Source organism: Phallusia mammillata, chromosome 8 (genome assembly GCF_965637545.1).
Source record: "Phallusia mammillata chromosome 8, kaPhaMamm4.hap1.1, whole genome shotgun sequence".
NCBI lineage: Eukaryota > Metazoa > Chordata > Ascidiacea > Phlebobranchia > Ascidiidae > Phallusia > Phallusia mammillata.
Window position 1 is genome coordinate 8,165,609 of NC_137259.1, and position 14,451 is coordinate 8,180,059.

General features: G+C 42.5%; 1 protein-coding gene and 42 non-coding genes across 43 annotated transcripts in view; 1 reads left to right on the forward strand and 42 right to left on the reverse strand.

The window, feature by feature from the left end:
- Positions 1-14,451, forward strand: part of LOC145204722 (pappalysin-1-like) — a 126,022-nt gene that overhangs the window by 110,838 nt on the left and 733 nt on the right. Inside the window, exons 11-27 of the mRNA XM_080077312.1 lie at positions 7,862-8,009; positions 8,075-8,196; positions 8,566-8,692; positions 8,973-9,168; positions 9,230-9,327; positions 9,866-9,958; positions 10,026-10,153; positions 10,200-10,225; positions 10,281-10,359; positions 10,632-10,945; positions 11,176-11,248; positions 11,643-11,767; positions 12,550-12,705; positions 13,032-13,388; positions 13,724-13,859; positions 13,927-14,071; positions 14,251-14,398. Coding sequence (XP_079933438.1) covers positions 7,862-8,009; positions 8,075-8,196; positions 8,566-8,692; positions 8,973-9,168; positions 9,230-9,327; positions 9,866-9,958; positions 10,026-10,153; positions 10,200-10,225; positions 10,281-10,359; positions 10,632-10,945; positions 11,176-11,248; positions 11,643-11,767; positions 12,550-12,705; positions 13,032-13,388; positions 13,724-13,859; positions 13,927-14,071; positions 14,251-14,398 — 2,471 coding nt within the window. The remainder of the gene's footprint in view (positions 1-7,861; positions 8,010-8,074; positions 8,197-8,565; positions 8,693-8,972; positions 9,169-9,229; positions 9,328-9,865; positions 9,959-10,025; positions 10,154-10,199; positions 10,226-10,280; positions 10,360-10,631; positions 10,946-11,175; positions 11,249-11,642; positions 11,768-12,549; positions 12,706-13,031; positions 13,389-13,723; positions 13,860-13,926; positions 14,072-14,250; positions 14,399-14,451) is intronic.
- On the reverse strand, positions 7-78 carry Trnaa-cgc (transfer RNA alanine (anticodon CGC)). The gene has a single exon. It is a non-coding gene; the product is annotated as a tRNA-Ala (tRNA).
- Positions 215-288, reverse strand: Trnan-guu (transfer RNA asparagine (anticodon GUU)). The gene has a single exon. It is a non-coding gene; the product is annotated as a tRNA-Asn (tRNA).
- Trnaa-agc (transfer RNA alanine (anticodon AGC)) lies at positions 356-428 on the reverse strand. The gene has a single exon. It is a non-coding gene; the product is annotated as a tRNA-Ala (tRNA).
- Positions 532-603, reverse strand: Trnat-agu (transfer RNA threonine (anticodon AGU)). Its single transcript has one exon. It is a non-coding gene; the product is annotated as a tRNA-Thr (tRNA).
- On the reverse strand, positions 675-764 carry Trnai-uau (transfer RNA isoleucine (anticodon UAU)). Its single transcript is given in 2 exon segments — positions 675-710; positions 727-764. It is a non-coding gene; the product is annotated as a tRNA-Ile (tRNA).
- On the reverse strand, positions 832-903 carry Trnaa-cgc (transfer RNA alanine (anticodon CGC)). Its single transcript has one exon. It is a non-coding gene; the product is annotated as a tRNA-Ala (tRNA).
- Trnan-guu (transfer RNA asparagine (anticodon GUU)) lies at positions 1,040-1,113 on the reverse strand. The gene has a single exon. It is a non-coding gene; the product is annotated as a tRNA-Asn (tRNA).
- On the reverse strand, positions 1,181-1,253 carry Trnaa-agc (transfer RNA alanine (anticodon AGC)). Its single transcript has one exon. It is a non-coding gene; the product is annotated as a tRNA-Ala (tRNA).
- On the reverse strand, positions 1,357-1,428 carry Trnat-agu (transfer RNA threonine (anticodon AGU)). The gene has a single exon. It is a non-coding gene; the product is annotated as a tRNA-Thr (tRNA).
- On the reverse strand, positions 1,500-1,589 carry Trnai-uau (transfer RNA isoleucine (anticodon UAU)). The gene is given in 2 exon segments: positions 1,500-1,535; positions 1,552-1,589. It is a non-coding gene; the product is annotated as a tRNA-Ile (tRNA).
- Positions 1,657-1,728, reverse strand: Trnat-cgu (transfer RNA threonine (anticodon CGU)). Its single transcript has one exon. It is a non-coding gene; the product is annotated as a tRNA-Thr (tRNA).
- Trnan-guu (transfer RNA asparagine (anticodon GUU)) lies at positions 1,865-1,938 on the reverse strand. The gene has a single exon. It is a non-coding gene; the product is annotated as a tRNA-Asn (tRNA).
- On the reverse strand, positions 2,181-2,252 carry Trnat-agu (transfer RNA threonine (anticodon AGU)). Its single transcript has one exon. It is a non-coding gene; the product is annotated as a tRNA-Thr (tRNA).
- On the reverse strand, positions 2,324-2,413 carry Trnai-uau (transfer RNA isoleucine (anticodon UAU)). The gene is given in 2 exon segments: positions 2,324-2,359; positions 2,376-2,413. It is a non-coding gene; the product is annotated as a tRNA-Ile (tRNA).
- Positions 2,481-2,552, reverse strand: Trnaa-cgc (transfer RNA alanine (anticodon CGC)). Its single transcript has one exon. It is a non-coding gene; the product is annotated as a tRNA-Ala (tRNA).
- Trnan-guu (transfer RNA asparagine (anticodon GUU)) lies at positions 2,689-2,762 on the reverse strand. The gene has a single exon. It is a non-coding gene; the product is annotated as a tRNA-Asn (tRNA).
- Trnaa-agc (transfer RNA alanine (anticodon AGC)) lies at positions 2,830-2,902 on the reverse strand. Its single transcript has one exon. It is a non-coding gene; the product is annotated as a tRNA-Ala (tRNA).
- On the reverse strand, positions 3,006-3,077 carry Trnat-agu (transfer RNA threonine (anticodon AGU)). Its single transcript has one exon. It is a non-coding gene; the product is annotated as a tRNA-Thr (tRNA).
- On the reverse strand, positions 3,149-3,238 carry Trnai-uau (transfer RNA isoleucine (anticodon UAU)). Its single transcript is given in 2 exon segments — positions 3,149-3,184; positions 3,201-3,238. It is a non-coding gene; the product is annotated as a tRNA-Ile (tRNA).
- Positions 3,306-3,377, reverse strand: Trnaa-cgc (transfer RNA alanine (anticodon CGC)). Its single transcript has one exon. It is a non-coding gene; the product is annotated as a tRNA-Ala (tRNA).
- Positions 3,514-3,587, reverse strand: Trnan-guu (transfer RNA asparagine (anticodon GUU)). Its single transcript has one exon. It is a non-coding gene; the product is annotated as a tRNA-Asn (tRNA).
- Positions 3,655-3,727, reverse strand: Trnaa-agc (transfer RNA alanine (anticodon AGC)). The gene has a single exon. It is a non-coding gene; the product is annotated as a tRNA-Ala (tRNA).
- Trnat-agu (transfer RNA threonine (anticodon AGU)) lies at positions 3,831-3,902 on the reverse strand. The gene has a single exon. It is a non-coding gene; the product is annotated as a tRNA-Thr (tRNA).
- On the reverse strand, positions 3,974-4,063 carry Trnai-uau (transfer RNA isoleucine (anticodon UAU)). The gene is given in 2 exon segments: positions 3,974-4,009; positions 4,026-4,063. It is a non-coding gene; the product is annotated as a tRNA-Ile (tRNA).
- Positions 4,131-4,202, reverse strand: Trnaa-cgc (transfer RNA alanine (anticodon CGC)). The gene has a single exon. It is a non-coding gene; the product is annotated as a tRNA-Ala (tRNA).
- Trnan-guu (transfer RNA asparagine (anticodon GUU)) lies at positions 4,339-4,412 on the reverse strand. Its single transcript has one exon. It is a non-coding gene; the product is annotated as a tRNA-Asn (tRNA).
- Positions 4,480-4,552, reverse strand: Trnag-acc (transfer RNA glycine (anticodon ACC)). The gene has a single exon. It is a non-coding gene; the product is annotated as a tRNA-Gly (tRNA).
- On the reverse strand, positions 4,655-4,726 carry Trnat-agu (transfer RNA threonine (anticodon AGU)). The gene has a single exon. It is a non-coding gene; the product is annotated as a tRNA-Thr (tRNA).
- On the reverse strand, positions 4,798-4,887 carry Trnai-uau (transfer RNA isoleucine (anticodon UAU)). Its single transcript is given in 2 exon segments — positions 4,798-4,833; positions 4,850-4,887. It is a non-coding gene; the product is annotated as a tRNA-Ile (tRNA).
- Trnat-cgu (transfer RNA threonine (anticodon CGU)) lies at positions 4,955-5,026 on the reverse strand. Its single transcript has one exon. It is a non-coding gene; the product is annotated as a tRNA-Thr (tRNA).
- Positions 5,162-5,235, reverse strand: Trnan-guu (transfer RNA asparagine (anticodon GUU)). Its single transcript has one exon. It is a non-coding gene; the product is annotated as a tRNA-Asn (tRNA).
- Positions 5,477-5,548, reverse strand: Trnat-agu (transfer RNA threonine (anticodon AGU)). The gene has a single exon. It is a non-coding gene; the product is annotated as a tRNA-Thr (tRNA).
- Trnai-uau (transfer RNA isoleucine (anticodon UAU)) lies at positions 5,620-5,709 on the reverse strand. Its single transcript is given in 2 exon segments — positions 5,620-5,655; positions 5,672-5,709. It is a non-coding gene; the product is annotated as a tRNA-Ile (tRNA).
- On the reverse strand, positions 5,777-5,848 carry Trnat-cgu (transfer RNA threonine (anticodon CGU)). Its single transcript has one exon. It is a non-coding gene; the product is annotated as a tRNA-Thr (tRNA).
- Positions 5,984-6,057, reverse strand: Trnan-guu (transfer RNA asparagine (anticodon GUU)). Its single transcript has one exon. It is a non-coding gene; the product is annotated as a tRNA-Asn (tRNA).
- Positions 6,299-6,370, reverse strand: Trnat-agu (transfer RNA threonine (anticodon AGU)). The gene has a single exon. It is a non-coding gene; the product is annotated as a tRNA-Thr (tRNA).
- Positions 6,442-6,531, reverse strand: Trnai-uau (transfer RNA isoleucine (anticodon UAU)). Its single transcript is given in 2 exon segments — positions 6,442-6,477; positions 6,494-6,531. It is a non-coding gene; the product is annotated as a tRNA-Ile (tRNA).
- On the reverse strand, positions 6,599-6,670 carry Trnat-cgu (transfer RNA threonine (anticodon CGU)). The gene has a single exon. It is a non-coding gene; the product is annotated as a tRNA-Thr (tRNA).
- Positions 6,807-6,880, reverse strand: Trnan-guu (transfer RNA asparagine (anticodon GUU)). Its single transcript has one exon. It is a non-coding gene; the product is annotated as a tRNA-Asn (tRNA).
- Trnaa-agc (transfer RNA alanine (anticodon AGC)) lies at positions 6,948-7,020 on the reverse strand. The gene has a single exon. It is a non-coding gene; the product is annotated as a tRNA-Ala (tRNA).
- On the reverse strand, positions 7,124-7,195 carry Trnat-agu (transfer RNA threonine (anticodon AGU)). The gene has a single exon. It is a non-coding gene; the product is annotated as a tRNA-Thr (tRNA).
- On the reverse strand, positions 7,258-7,347 carry Trnai-uau (transfer RNA isoleucine (anticodon UAU)). The gene is given in 2 exon segments: positions 7,258-7,293; positions 7,310-7,347. It is a non-coding gene; the product is annotated as a tRNA-Ile (tRNA).

A 14,451-nucleotide genomic window follows, 5' to 3' on the forward strand; every position in this document is an offset into this window, starting at 1 on the left:
GATGATTGCCTCCAGCGAGGTTTGAACTCGCGACCCCTGGTTTGCGAGACCAGTGCTCTACCACTGAGCTATAGAGACACTTTTAGGATAGACTGCGCACTTGGCCGATTATTGTGATCTGAAAATGTTTGCTTTGAAAAACTGTCATGATACGACGCAAGTTGTCCAAAAACTTCCGTGTTTTCTTTGTTTGGAAAACAAAAATCTTTTAAGACGTCCCTGGGTGGGCTCGAACCACCAACCTTTCGGTTAACAGCCGAACGCGCTAACCGATTGCGCCACAGAGACGTACGAGTGATTTTGGATTAATTTCCAATAAGAAAGTGGCAACAATGAAATTCGGAATGAAGAAAAGTGGAGATGCCGGGCATCGATCCCGGTACCTCGCGCATGCTAAGCGCGCGCTCTACCATCTGAGCTACATCCCCGTCGAGTGTTTAGTGAGGTTTACGCGAGTTTACGCAATGGTTCCAAAGTGTTGTAAAAAGAGAAAGGAAAAAACTTCCAGATATGGCATGCTTGTTTAAAAAGAGGCGCCACTGGGGATCGAACCCAGGATCTCCTGTTTACTAGGCTGGCGCTTTACCACTAAGCCATGGCGCCAGGGATGTGTTGCTGTTGGTACATTTGGGTCACAATTTTACCAGTTTTGAGTTGGCTTTAAAGAAAAGGTTTGGTCCAGGTAAGGCTCGAACTCACAACCTCCGCATATCTCCGTAACTGTTGTATAAGTACGGCGCGCTAACCGATTGCGCCACTGGAGCTGTGATTTGTACGAAAAGCTGACACTTCAAAGCATGCTTGCTGTTAGGTTTTTAGCAAAACGATGATTGCCTCCAGCGAGGTTTGAACTCGCGACCCCTGGTTTGCGAGACCAGTGCTCTACCACTGAGCTATAGAGACACTTTTAGGATAGACTGCGCACTTGGCCGATTATTGTGATCTGAAAATGTTTGCTTTGAAAAACTGTCATGATACGACGCAAGTTGTCCAAAAACTTCCGTGTTTTCTTTGTTTGGAAAACAAAAATCTTTTAAGACGTCCCTGGGTGGGCTCGAACCGCCAACCTTTCGGTTAACAGCCGAACGCGCTAACCGATTGCGCCACAGAGACGTACGAGTGATTTTGGATTAATTTCCAATAATAAAGTGGCAACAATGAAATTCGGAATGAAGAAAAGTGGAGATGCCGGGCATCGATCCCGGTACCTCGCGCATGCTAAGCGCGCGCTCTACCATCTGAGCTACATCCCCGTCGAGTGTTTAATGAGGTTTACGCGAGTTTACGCAATGGTTCCAAAGTGTTGTAAAAAGAGAAAGGAAAAAACTTCCAGATATGGCATGCTTGTTTAAAATGAGGCGCCACTGGGGATCGAACCCAGGATCTCCTGTTTACTAGACAGGCGCTTTACCACTAAGCCATGGCGCCAGGGATGTGTTGCTGTTGGTACATTTGGTTCACAATCTTACCAGTTTTGAGTTGGCCTCAAAGAAAAGGTTTGCTCCAGGTGAGGCTCGAACTCACAACCTCCGCATATCTCCGTAACTGTTGTATAAGGACGGCGCGCTAACCGATTGCGCCACTGGAGCTGTGATTTGTACGAAAAGCTGATACTTCAAAGCATGCTTGCTGTTAGGTTTTTAGCAAAACGATGATTGCCTCCAGCGAGGTTTGAACTGGCGACCCCTGGTTTACGAGACCAGTGCTCTACCACTGAACTATAGAGACACTTTTCGGATAGACTGCGCACTTGGCCGATTATTGTGATCTGAAAATGTTTGCTTTGAAAAACTGTCATGATACGACGCAAGTTGTCCAAAAACTTCCGTGTTTTCTTTGTTTGGAAAACAAAAATCTTTTAAGACGTCCCTGGGTGGGCTCGAACCACCAACCTTTCGGTTAACAGCCGAACGCGCTAACCGATTGCGCCACAGAGACGTACGAGTGTTTTTGGATTAATTTCCAATAAGAAAGTGGTAACAATGAAATTCGCGAAGAAGAAAAGTGGAGATGCCGGGCATCAATCCCGGTACCTCGCGCATGCTAAGCGCGGGCTCTACCATCTGAGCTACATCTCCGTCGAGTGTTTAGTGAGGTTTACGCGAGTTTACGCAATGGTTCCAAAGTGTTGTAAAAAGAGAAAGGAAAAACTTCCAGATATGGCATGCTTGTTTAAAAAGAGGCGCCACTGGGGATCGAACCCAGGATCTCCTGTTTACTAGGCTGGCGCTTTACCACTAAGCCATGGCGCCAGGGATGTGTTGCTGTTGGTACATTTGGGTCACAATCTTACCAGTTTTGAGTTGGCTTTAAAGAAAAGGTTTGGTCCAGGTAAGGCTCGAACTCACAACCTCCGCATATCTCCGTAACTGTTGTATAAGTACGGCGCGCTAACCGATTGCGCCACTGGAGCTGTGATTTGTACGAAAAGCTGACACTTCAAAGCATGCTTGCTGTTAGGTTTTTAGCAAAACGATGATTGCCTCCAGCGAGGTTTGAACTCGCGACCCCTGGTTTGCGAGACCAGTGCTCTACCACTGAGCTATAGAGACACTTTTAGGATAGACTGCGCACTTGGCCGATTATTGTGATCTGAAAATGTTTGCTTTGAAAAACTGTCATGATACGACGCAAGTTGTCCAAAAACTTCCGTGTTTTCTTTGTTTGGAAAACAAAAATCTTTTAAGACGTCCCTGGGTGGGCTCGAACCACCAACCTTTCGGTTAACAGCCGAACGCGCTAACCGATTGCGCCACAGAGACGTACGAGTGATTTTGGATTAATTTCCAATAAGAAAGTGGCAACAATGAAATTCGGAATGAAGAAAAGTGGAGATGCCGGGCATCGATCCCGGTACCTCGCGCATGCTAAGCGCGCGCTCTACCATCTGAGCTACATCCCCGTCGAGTGTTTAGTGAGGTTTACGCGAGTTTACGCAATGGTTCCAAAGTGTTGTAAAAAGAGAAAGGAAAAAACTTCCAGATATGGCATGCTTGTTTAAAAAGAGGCGCCACTGGGGATCGAACCCAGGATCTCCTGTTTACTAGGCTGGCGCTTTACCACTAAGCCATGGCGCCAGGGATGTGTTGCTGTTGGTACATTTGGGTCACAATTTTACCAGTTTTGAGTTGGCTTTAAAGAAAAGGTTTGGTCCAGGTAAGGCTCGAACTCACAACCTCCGCATATCTCCGTAACTGTTGTATAAGTACGGCGCGCTAACCGATTGCGCCACTGGAGCTGTGATTTGTACGAAAAGCTGACACTTCAAAGCATGCTTGCTGTTAGGTTTTTAGCAAAACGATGATTGCCTCCAGCGAGGTTTGAACTCGCGACCCCTGGTTTGCGAGACCAGTGCTCTACCACTGAGCTATAGAGACACTTTTAGGATAGACTGCGCACTTGGCCGATTATTGTGATCTGAAAATGTTTGCTTTGAAAAACTGTCATGATACGACGCAAGTTGTCCAAAAACTTCCGTGTTTTCTTTGTTTGGAAAACAAAAATCTTTTAAGACGTCCCTGGGTGGGCTCGAACCACCAACCTTTCGGTTAACAGCCGAACGCGCTAACCGATTGCGCCACAGAGACGTACGAGTGATTTTGGATTAATTTCCAATAAGAAAGTGGCAACAATGAAATTCGGAATGAAGAAAAGTGGAGATGCCGGGCATCGATCCCGGTACCTCGCGCATGCTAAGCGCGCGCTCTACCATCTGAGCTACATCCCCGTCGAGTGTTTAGTGAGGTTTACGCGAGTTTACGCAATGGTTCCAAAGTGTTGTAAAAAGAGAAAGGAAAAAACTTCCAGATATGGCATGCTTGTTTAAAAAGAGGCGCCACTGGGGATCGAACCCAGGATCTCCTGTTTACTAGGCTGGCGCTTTACCACTAAGCCATGGCGCCAGGGATGTGTTGCTGTTGGTACATTTGGGTCACAATTTTACCAGTTTTGAGTTGGCTTTAAAGAAAAGGTTTGGTCCAGGTGAGGCTCGAACTCACAACCTCCGCATATCTCCGTAACTGTTGTATAAGTACGGCGCGCTAACCGATTGCGCCACTGGAGCTGTGATTTGTACGAAAAGCTGACACTTCAAAGCATGCTTGCTGTTAGGTTTTTAGCAAAACGATGATTGCCTCCAGCGAGGTTTGAACTCGCGACCCCTGGTTTGCGAGACCAGTGCTCTACTACTGAGCTATAGAGACACTTTTCGGATAGACTGCGCACTTGGCCGATTATTGTGATCTGAAAATGTTTGCTTTGAAAAACTGTCATGATACGACGCAAGTTGTCCAAAAACTTCCGTGTTTTCTTTGTTTGGAAAACAAAAATCTTTTAAGGCGTCCCTGGGTGGGCTCGAACCACCAACCTTTCGGTTAACAGCCGAACGCGCTAATCGATTGCGCCACAGAGACGTACGAGTGTTTTTGGATTAATTTCCAATAAGAAAGTGGTAACAATGAAATTCGCGAAGAAGAAAAGTGGAGATGCCGGGCATCGATCCCGGTACCTCGCGCATGGTAAGCGCGCGCTCTACCATCTGAGCTACATCCCCGTCGAGTGTTTAGTGAGGTTTACGTGAGTTTACGCAATGGTTCCAAAGTGTTGTAAAAAGAGAAAGGAAAAACTTCCAGATATGGCATGCTTGTTTAAAATGAGGCGCCACTGGGGATCGAACCCAGGATCACCTGTTTACTAGACAGGCGCTTTACCACTAAGCCATGGCGCCAGGGATGTGTTGCTGTTGGTACATTTGGTTCACAATCTTACCAGTTTTGAGTTGGCCTCAAAGAAAAGGTTTGCTCCAGGTGAGGCTCGAACTCACAACCTCCGCATATCTCCGTAACTGTTGTATAAGTACGGCGCGCTAATCGATTGCGCCACTGGAGCTGTGATTTGTACGAAAAGCTGATACTTCAAAGCATGCTTGCTGTTAGGTTTTTAGCAAAGCGATGATTGCCTCCAGCAAAGATTGAACTCGCGACCCCTGGTTTACGAGACCAGTGCTCTACCACTGAGCTATAGAGACACTTTTCTGATAGACTGCACACTTGGCCGATTAATCTGATCTGAAAATGTTTACTTTGAAAAACTGTCATGATACGACGCAAGTTGTCCAAAAACTTGTTGTTTTCTTTGTTTGGATAACAAAAATCTTTTAAGTCGTCCCTGGGTGGGCTCGAACCGCCAACCTTTCGGTTAACAGCCGAACGCGCTAACCGATTGCGCCACAGAGACGTACGAGTGATTTTGGATTAATTTCCGATAAGAAAGTGGCAACAATGAAATTCGGAATGAAGAAAAGTGGAGATGCCGGGCATCGATCCCGGTACCTCGCGCATGCTAAGCGCGCTCTACCATCTGAGCTACATCCCCGTCGAGTGTTTAGTGAGGTTTACGCGAGTTTACGCAATGGTTCCAAAGTGTTGTAAAAAGAGAAAGGAAAAAACTTCCAGATATGGCATGCTTGTTTAAAATGAGGCACCACTGGGGATCGAACCCAGGATCTCCTGTTTACTAGACAGGCGCTTTACCACTAAGCCATGGCGCCAGTGATGTGTTGCTGTTGGTACATTTGGTTCACAATCTTACCAGTTTTGAGTTGGCCTCAAAGAAAAGGTTTGCTCCAGGTGAGGCTCGAACTCACAACCTCCGCATATCTCCGTAACTGTTGTATAAGTACGGCGCGCTAATCGATTGCGCCACTGGAGCTGTGATTTGTACGAAAAGCTGATACTTCAAAGCATGCTTGCTGTTAGGTTTTTAGCAAAGCGATGATTGCCTCCAACAAAGTTTGAACTCGCGACCCCTGGTTTACGAGACCAGTGCTCTACCACTGAGCTATAGAGACACTTTTCGGATAGACTGCACACTTGGCCGATTAATCTGATCTGAAAATGTTTGCTTTGAAAAACTGTCATGATACGACGCAAGTTGTCCAAAAACTTGTTGTTTTCTTTGTTTGGATAACAAAAATCTTTTAAGTCGTCCCTGGGTGGGCTCGAACCGCCAACCTTTCGGTTAACAGCCGAACGCGCTAACCGATTGCGCCACAGAGACGTACGAGCGATTTTGGATTAATTTCCAATAAGAAAGTGGCAACAATGAAATTCGGAATGAAGAAAAGTGGAGATGCCGGGCATCGATCCCGGTACCTCGCGCATGCTAAGCGCGCTTGACCATCTGAGCTACATCCCCGTCGAGTGTTTAGTGAGGTTTACGCGAGTTTACGCAATGGTTCCAAAGTGTTGTAAAAAGAGAAAGGAAAAAACTTCCAGATATGGCATGCTTGTTTAAAATGAGGCGCCACTGGGGATCGAACCCAGGATCTCCTGTTTACTAGACATGCGCTTTACCACTAAGCCATGGCGCCAGTGATGTGTTGCTGTTGGTACATTTGGTTCACAATCTTACCAGTTTTGAGTTGGCCTCAAAGAAAAGGTTTGCTCCAGGTGAGGCTCGAACTCACAACCTCCGCATATCTCCGTAACTGTTGTATACGTACGGCGCGCTAACCGATTGCGCCAGTGGAGCTGTGATTTGTATGAAAAGCTGACACTTCAAAGCATGCTTGCTGTTAGGTTTTTAGCAAAATGATAATTGCCTCAAGCGAGGTTTGAACTGGCGACCCCTGGTTTACGAGACCAGTGCTCTACCACTGAGCTATAGAGACACTTTTCGGATAGACTGCACACTTGGCCGATTAATCTGATCTGAAAATGTTTGCTTTGAAAAACTGTCATGATACGACGCAAGTTGTCCAAAAATTTCCGTGTTTTCTTTGTTTGGAAAACAAAAATCTTTTAAGACGTCCCTGGGTGGGCTCGAACCGCCAACCTTTCGGTTAACAGCCGAACACGCTAACCGATTGCGCCACAGAGACGTACGAGTGATTTTGGATTAATTTCCAATAAGAAAGTGGCAACAATGAAATTCGGAATGAAGAAAAGTGGAGATGCCGGGCATCGATCCCGGTACCTCGCGCATGCTAAGCGCGCGCTCTACCATCTGAGCTACATCCCCGTCGAGTGTTTAGTGAGGTTTACGCGAGTTTACGCAATGGTTCCAAAGTGTTGTAAAAAGAGAAAGGAAAAAACTTCCAGATGTGGCATGCTTGTTTAAAAAGAGGCGCCACTGGGGATTGAACCCAGGATCTCCTGTTTACTAGGCTGGCGCTTTACCACTAAGCCATGGCGCCAGGAATGTGTTGCATTTGGTTCACAATCTTACCAGTTTTGAGTTGGACTCAAAGAAAAGGTTTGCTCCAGATGAGGGTCGAACTCACAACCTCCGCATATCTCCGTAACTGTCGTATAAGTACGGCGCGCTAACCGATTGCGCCACTGGAGCAATGATTTATACGAAAAGCTGATACTTCAAAGCATGCTTGCTGTTAGTTTTTTTTAGCAAAATAAAGTTTGCCTCCATCGAGGTTTGAACTCGCGACCCCTGGTTTACGAGACCAGTGCCCTACCACTGAGCTATTGACATACTTGTTTTAGACGATGCACACTTGGCCGATTACTCTGATCTGAAAATGTTTACTTTGAAAAACTGTCAAAACTTTTTTGATACGACAAAAGTTGTCCAAAAATGTATTGTTTTCTTTGTTGGTAAAGCAAAAATCGTTTATGACGTCCCTGGGTGGGCTCGAACCACCAACCTTTTGGTTAACAGATTTAATATAAAACCTTCCTGATGTTAACTTTGCCCTGTTGGGAGCTCGGAGTTTTTGTGATAAACACAAACGGCAAAGAATGTTGTTTGGCCTGACTTCCGTTTCTTGAAACCCATCGTAGTGTTGTGTGTTTTGATACTGTTTGACGGTCATGAACTCACCTTTAAAGATTTTTCCTTTTTACAGACGGATCGTGTCAGGATACTTTTACTCAGCAGCAAACTGGTAGAATGCATTGTTATCTTGATCTTATCTACTATAATTGGAGAGAGGATAAAAAAATTCCAATAATCCCACTGCCTCCAAGGATTGTGTCATCATCTATATATCACAGGTGGAGTCACATTTACCTAATCAATGTAATGTCTCGTTTCTGAAGAACTATTTGTAAACATATAGGTCGGTGTCTGTCGTTTGGCTTCCCCCAATAGGTCTTGAATCTCGTGGAGGATATGATTGTGACGTTAGATGCGGTGCGGAAAAATCGTTGAAGCAGTACGCGAAATATGCAACTTCGCCAGGTAAACTGAGTTTATCACAATCTGGAGATCAATTAAACATGAAGAATGACTACAACTTTTCTTATTTTATGTCCATTTTTTCCATCGTGGACCGTAGGTTTTTGTACATTTTCTCCCTTGTTTACGCATATTTATCGCAAAACTTTTAGGGTTTGCACAAACCCGAAACTTTGTAGTATGTTAATCAGTCCCTAATAATAGCACATTTTTATGTTCGTTTAGTAATTACTGGTAACGCTGTCTTTAAGAAGGTGTCTCTTTTGGCACAACGATACTATTTCGTGGACCATTAAACAACTTTTTACCCAAGTTAAACTTATGTCAGCCCAACAGTCTTCTGCACATAATGTTTGCTATTTTTTTTCTCAGTTTTGGATTCCCAGCAAAGTCCTGACCAGGCAACAGGTCCACCGGATCAGGAAGCTTGTTCCATGAGAGGAATGAATTTTTGGATGGCACTGGATCAAACGCAAAATATGATGTTGTGTGACAAACGGTAACTCTTCTTGGCTATATTGTTTTATATTTCCACATTTCCATTTGGATATTTGTTGCTATGGCGTTCATGTGATTATACGATGAAACGATTTGTGTGTTGTGTTTTTACCGAAATTACGTTATCACAGAAAATAATCATTGCAATTTTACAATTTTCTGCAATTATTTATCATCGCGATAGAATGATAACTCGTTTCACAAAAAAATATTCCAACTTAAAAACACCGACAATTTTTTAAAAATCTCATTAAGTTGTCTGAAAGAAATGTTCTGTGCAGTTGTTACATTGAATTCGCATTTGAAACGCCTGTGGTGCCACATCAGTTACGCATTTGGGTGACATACGGAACCGAAACCACGACAAGTATAAGAGAAATTGAAATACGTCACACTGACGGAACATTGACGTCACTAGGGGCTCAAGCTGCAAAATGCAGCGAACCTCTGACAATAAGAACTAGCGTCAATATAGAAGTGAGTAAAGCAAAATGTTTGTTAGTTTGGCGGTAAAAAATCAAACTGTTTCATTATCAAGGTCGTGAGTATCCGGGTTTATGTACGTCATACTTACACTGCAGTGGATGCCATCGAAATCATATCCGCACCTGAGCATCCACTATGTAGTTCCTGCAGGTTTGTGACGTGAATTTTGAGTGTAAAACGTTTGTGCATATTTAATGTAAATGTGTTACAAACCGACTCCACCGAATATTTTGTCTTATTTAACAACTGTACTCGATCAAAACAAAGACTCAAGCGTATAACTCTGCTGAGCTAGAAGTCTCATAAAGTAAAGTTTTTAGATTCCTATAAAGCAATGTTTAAATCTACAAGGCTCGCAAAAACACGGAAAGATATACCAAGCCTTCGAAAAGGCAAAAGGAATAAATATATAAATCGAATATTAAGAACCATTTGTTGTATTTCGTAAGCCAATTGAAAAACGGACGAAGATTTTGATAAAAGTCCTGTAGATTATCCTCTGAGTGCGCTGATTGTCTGTGTACTGGAGCCAAATTCGCACCAGCGTAAACTGAATACCAGTCACAAAGTCCAGTAGATTTTAGTCAAAAATGAAACATTTTGAGATCAATTTGAAAGTGGACGAAAAACTGATTCAGATTCGTTACAATAAAAATTGACCTAATCTTTTTCATGTGTTTTCCAACAGTGAAACTTCTTATCGAATTTGGCGTGAACCCACATTCGAAGAAACCTCAACTACGGAATATTACACGACGAAGGAATTGTTCTTTACAGACAGGTGGGAAGCATGTAATTCGAAATACTTTTAGATGGCAATAAAAAGCAGTAACGTTATTTTCTTTTAGTGAGTTGGAAGATGGAATAGAATACACGTATCGCGTGCAACCGGTGGATGGCGACATCATTGGCGATGTGACGTCACCAGTGACATATTTTCTCGGACAGTCGATTTGTGGTGATGGTGTGATACAGGTAAATTGAATAGCTTATCTGCTTGAACAAAAACTAAAATCAACAAAAAAGCAATAAAAGATCCGAATCCGAAGTCTGATTGCTAGTGCATAACTTATTCAGTTGATAATGTATAGTGTGGAAATGAGGAGTGTGATGATCGGAATCAAGAGAACAACGATGGATGTAGTTCCTCGTGCACACTTGAAGACGGATTTATATGCACAGGTAACCTCTGAATTTACTTCCCAACCATGTATGGTTTAATTGATGTTTAGTTGCAAACCTAAACCAACAACCAGCATAATTAGTGTAAAGATGTTTTGGTCCGGAAAGATAAATATTACCAGTTTATTTGTTGTTTATAATTGCACCACCATCTACACAATATTTTCTGCTCATAAAACATTTTAAACGATATTATTGTTGTCCAATTTTCCAGCCCAAAATTGTACCAGTTTATTTGTGCATACCACTGGTTTTAACATGCTTTGTTGTAGGTCAACCTTGTGATTGTCATGCCATATCTGAACTTCTAACAAATGATGTCAGTCGTGATGACGTTACTTGCCCATTGATGACAATACAAGGCTATACTGATCAGTGGGCATCCCAAGTTCAAATATCAACCTCCCCAAAAGTCGACCAAATTGACGATGTGACGTCACTGCACACGTCATGCAGTGATCCTAACGTCACAGTGACGGGGAAGCCCGATGCGATGACGTCTCAATCTGAGTTGTTTTGTGACGTATTGGTTGACTCAAGTCGAACTTGGATGTCGTGCTCTGGTGATGACTTCTCGGGATTGAAAGTATGTGACTGACTGATGTAATAACGGTTGGTAAATTGTAGCAACGGTTAAGCACGGTAGCATATGTTGTATATACGTTGCAACCAATTTCTTTCTTCCATACACAAGTTGGTAGCACAAAGTGCATCAACTGAATTTTTACCGATCTAAAATAGTACAATATACCACAGACTTTATGGATAAACTTTATTACTTTTTTCTATGCATTTTTATTCATAATTTTGTTTCAGGTTACGTTTAGAAGAGCTGTAGTTCCATCAACCATCCTGATATATTCCCTTGATAGATCGATTGCAGTTTCAGGTGCGTTATTCTTTTTATTTTATACTGGATTGTTTAATACTTTGACCATAGTTTTTAGACGCAACACCCAACCTAATATACTTACTTACCTTATTTTTATCACTAAAAAGGACACATTGTTGTTCAAGGCTATTACCACCTAATGATTGTATGAAGAAAAGAACAAAAATGTTTGACAAATTTCACAAAATCAATTGAAATAGTCAAGTATATTTTGAAATATTAATATTTAAAGTATTGAGAGAAACCAAGAAATAAAAAGGAGAACATTTGTGGCATTTTGTAACACCCTCTCAGAAAGAATTACTTTGTTTTGTTAAAAAGGGGCGTCTTTACTGCTTAAGTAAATATCGTTTGTTTTGTCGTTTGTTTACATACGTCACCTGGAACGCAGATTTTCCAATTACTCTATTCGACACGCTCGGCCAATCACATCTCATCCAATCAGAAACGAGGAAGATGCGTTGGTGCTTGGGCCATGTGGTACATTGGATTCCGGACAAGTTACAAGCCGATCGTGTGGGTCCAGTGGAACAAATCGTCCTTGGTAAATGGTAAGTTGAAGTTCTTTTTACAAAAATAAAAAAAACGTTATCAGTTAAACTCTTCATCTGTTTTTAACTTGCTTTGAGGCGGAATTTTTCTGAAAAGACCAAACTTTACCAATTTGTATGTGTAATGATAACCAACAAAATTATTATTTACTAATTTTTATAGGTCTGGAAGACTGATGATTGATGCAGTTGCATTGCGTTCACCATCTTATGACGACACGACTGTGGATTCTTTCTTTGCCACAAGTATGTCTGAAATAAATTATCATTAAAATATGAAAGCTGAAAACAAAATCAATTGTTGCTGTACATTTTTAAAAATGTTAGCTTTTTAACAACTTTGCTTTGCCGAATATTTTGCCTGTCCGTTCTTCTTATAGCCCGTTTTTAGTAGTAGTTTTTTTCTCAGGAGCACTCCAAGTTAATGCACCTGAAGTGACAGTAATAACAACCAATGATTGCTTGGACTGTGACGCCGAGGCTGATGTTACACAAAGAACTGTGGTGAAAAATAACTCTTGTGTTTTGACAAACCTCAATGAAACTGTTTTGGAATGTCCAATAGAAGGGATGGAAATACTCCATAGTTCTGCTTATGACGGGACAGTGTGTCGAATTGTTTGCATGAATGGTTGGAGGCCTGTTGATACAGAACAGGTGGGTACCCGTAAACCTAATGAAGAAAACTTGTTATTTGTTACTGTTTTTGTCGACTTGAACAAACGTTTCTGTTACTTTGTGATTTAGGTTGTTTGTGTCAATGGAGAATGGTTGGGAAATATCTCTTGCCAACCAGTGACGTGTCCACCTGTCCAAACATCCATGTCTACTACTTGTTCTAATGGACGTTATTTTCAGTCTGTGTGCAACGTTACTTGTTCAGATGGAGTACATACAAGTCAGGTACTGGGTTGTTACTTCATATATACTGAAATTTTCCAATCTTAAAATTGCTTTAAAACTGCTAACTGGATGAGATTGCGACTTTAGGCAACCTTTTTGAGACGACAAGAAGGCGATCAACAGTTAAACATACTTCATGTCATAAGAATAGAAATGAAATCCTATCAAAGGCATGTGTCTGGTTGTTGCTAAGATTATGCACAAAAAACACTACAAATACTACATGTACACAAAGTAGAGCTGAATATGCTTTGTATAGCACACACACAGTGTCAACAAAACAAAAATATCAGTCTTTGCATAATAAAACGGTGTTTTAACCTCAGGTGCAATGTTCCCGTTCTGGAGAATGGATAACATTTGGCTCCGATTGCCAAGCAACATGTAGCCCTCCTCCCCACCTTTCTCATGCAGTGATGTCACGCTGCGTTACGTCACAAGGAGGTTACTTTCGTTTACATCAAACCTGCCGATACCGTTGCATTGTTGGGTATCACGTGATGCAGCAGCGACGACGCTCGTTCCGCATGACCTGTTCAACGGGCGGTCATTGGTCGGGACCTCGATGCGAGCCGGTGATGTGTGACGAAGTCAATGAGTTTGAAAGTGAAGATTACAATTGCACAGATGGAAGATATCCCGGCAGTGTATGTGGATGCGCTGGGTCGACGACCGGGCATTCGGTAAGTTGTGTTTTTTCGCTTGCATTTTATGCGAAAGTTACTGTACGAACCCACAATGCTACCTATAGTTACAAATCCTGGAAATCCTGGTCAGGTTTTTCAGTTTGATTGTGGAAGCTATTTAAGTCATTGGACTAGGTTCTTGCTTAAGTATGCTGGCATATTTCGATGGTGTAGTCAAATCTACTTCAAATCTAAAACTACAAAATTGCTCCCACAAAACATAACGAAACTGTTTACTCTGACTTTATTAGCGATCCACTTGATCTAAACCAGATTTTTGATGGTTTCAACATTTTTTGTTCACCCAATTTTATCTAACTCATGTTTATCAGTCTGGTGAGACGATGATGTGTAACGAGTTCGGTCAATGGATAGGCAGTCTACCGTCGTGTACGTCACTTCCGGGGGAATGTGGTCATCCAAAACAGTCACATGATCTCGACTTCGAGTGCAACGGTTTTACAGTTGGTATGTTGTGTCCGTATGTACAAGGTCGTATGTGGATATTTTTTTGTATTTTGCTTTGATTATTCAGGCAAGACTTGTACTGCAACGTGCACAGTTCCCCACCACGATGTAGTCATCAGTTTCTCCGTCCAATCAAATCAAAGCACAGACCCACGTGAGCAGATAGACCCAGTCAAGAAACGCCGAATACTTGTGTGCGCAGGTCATGGAAGGTAGGCACCAATACCTAACTAAGCATACCTGTCTTTAGAAATTCCCAATAACAGGCTTGTAAAGAATAGGTGATTCCATTTAAAAGGCAAATTACTTAGTATAAAATATGGTAAAATATGGCAGGTATACTTTTTTTAGTCCGAGTTTATCTAACTGCAGCTCCTTTGCTGCTCATTAGGTGGTTTCCTGATCCCCAGTCGATTTCGTGCATCAGTGAATGTAACACAGAAGATATGGGGGATGGCTGGTGTGATCCGGACAACAACAGAGCTCACTGCAATTGGGATAACGGGGATTGTTGCGCAAGCACGACATCCAGTGGCAAGGTTGATTATATAAAACCTGACCATTTGCTATGTTGCCATTTGCCAATAGGTCT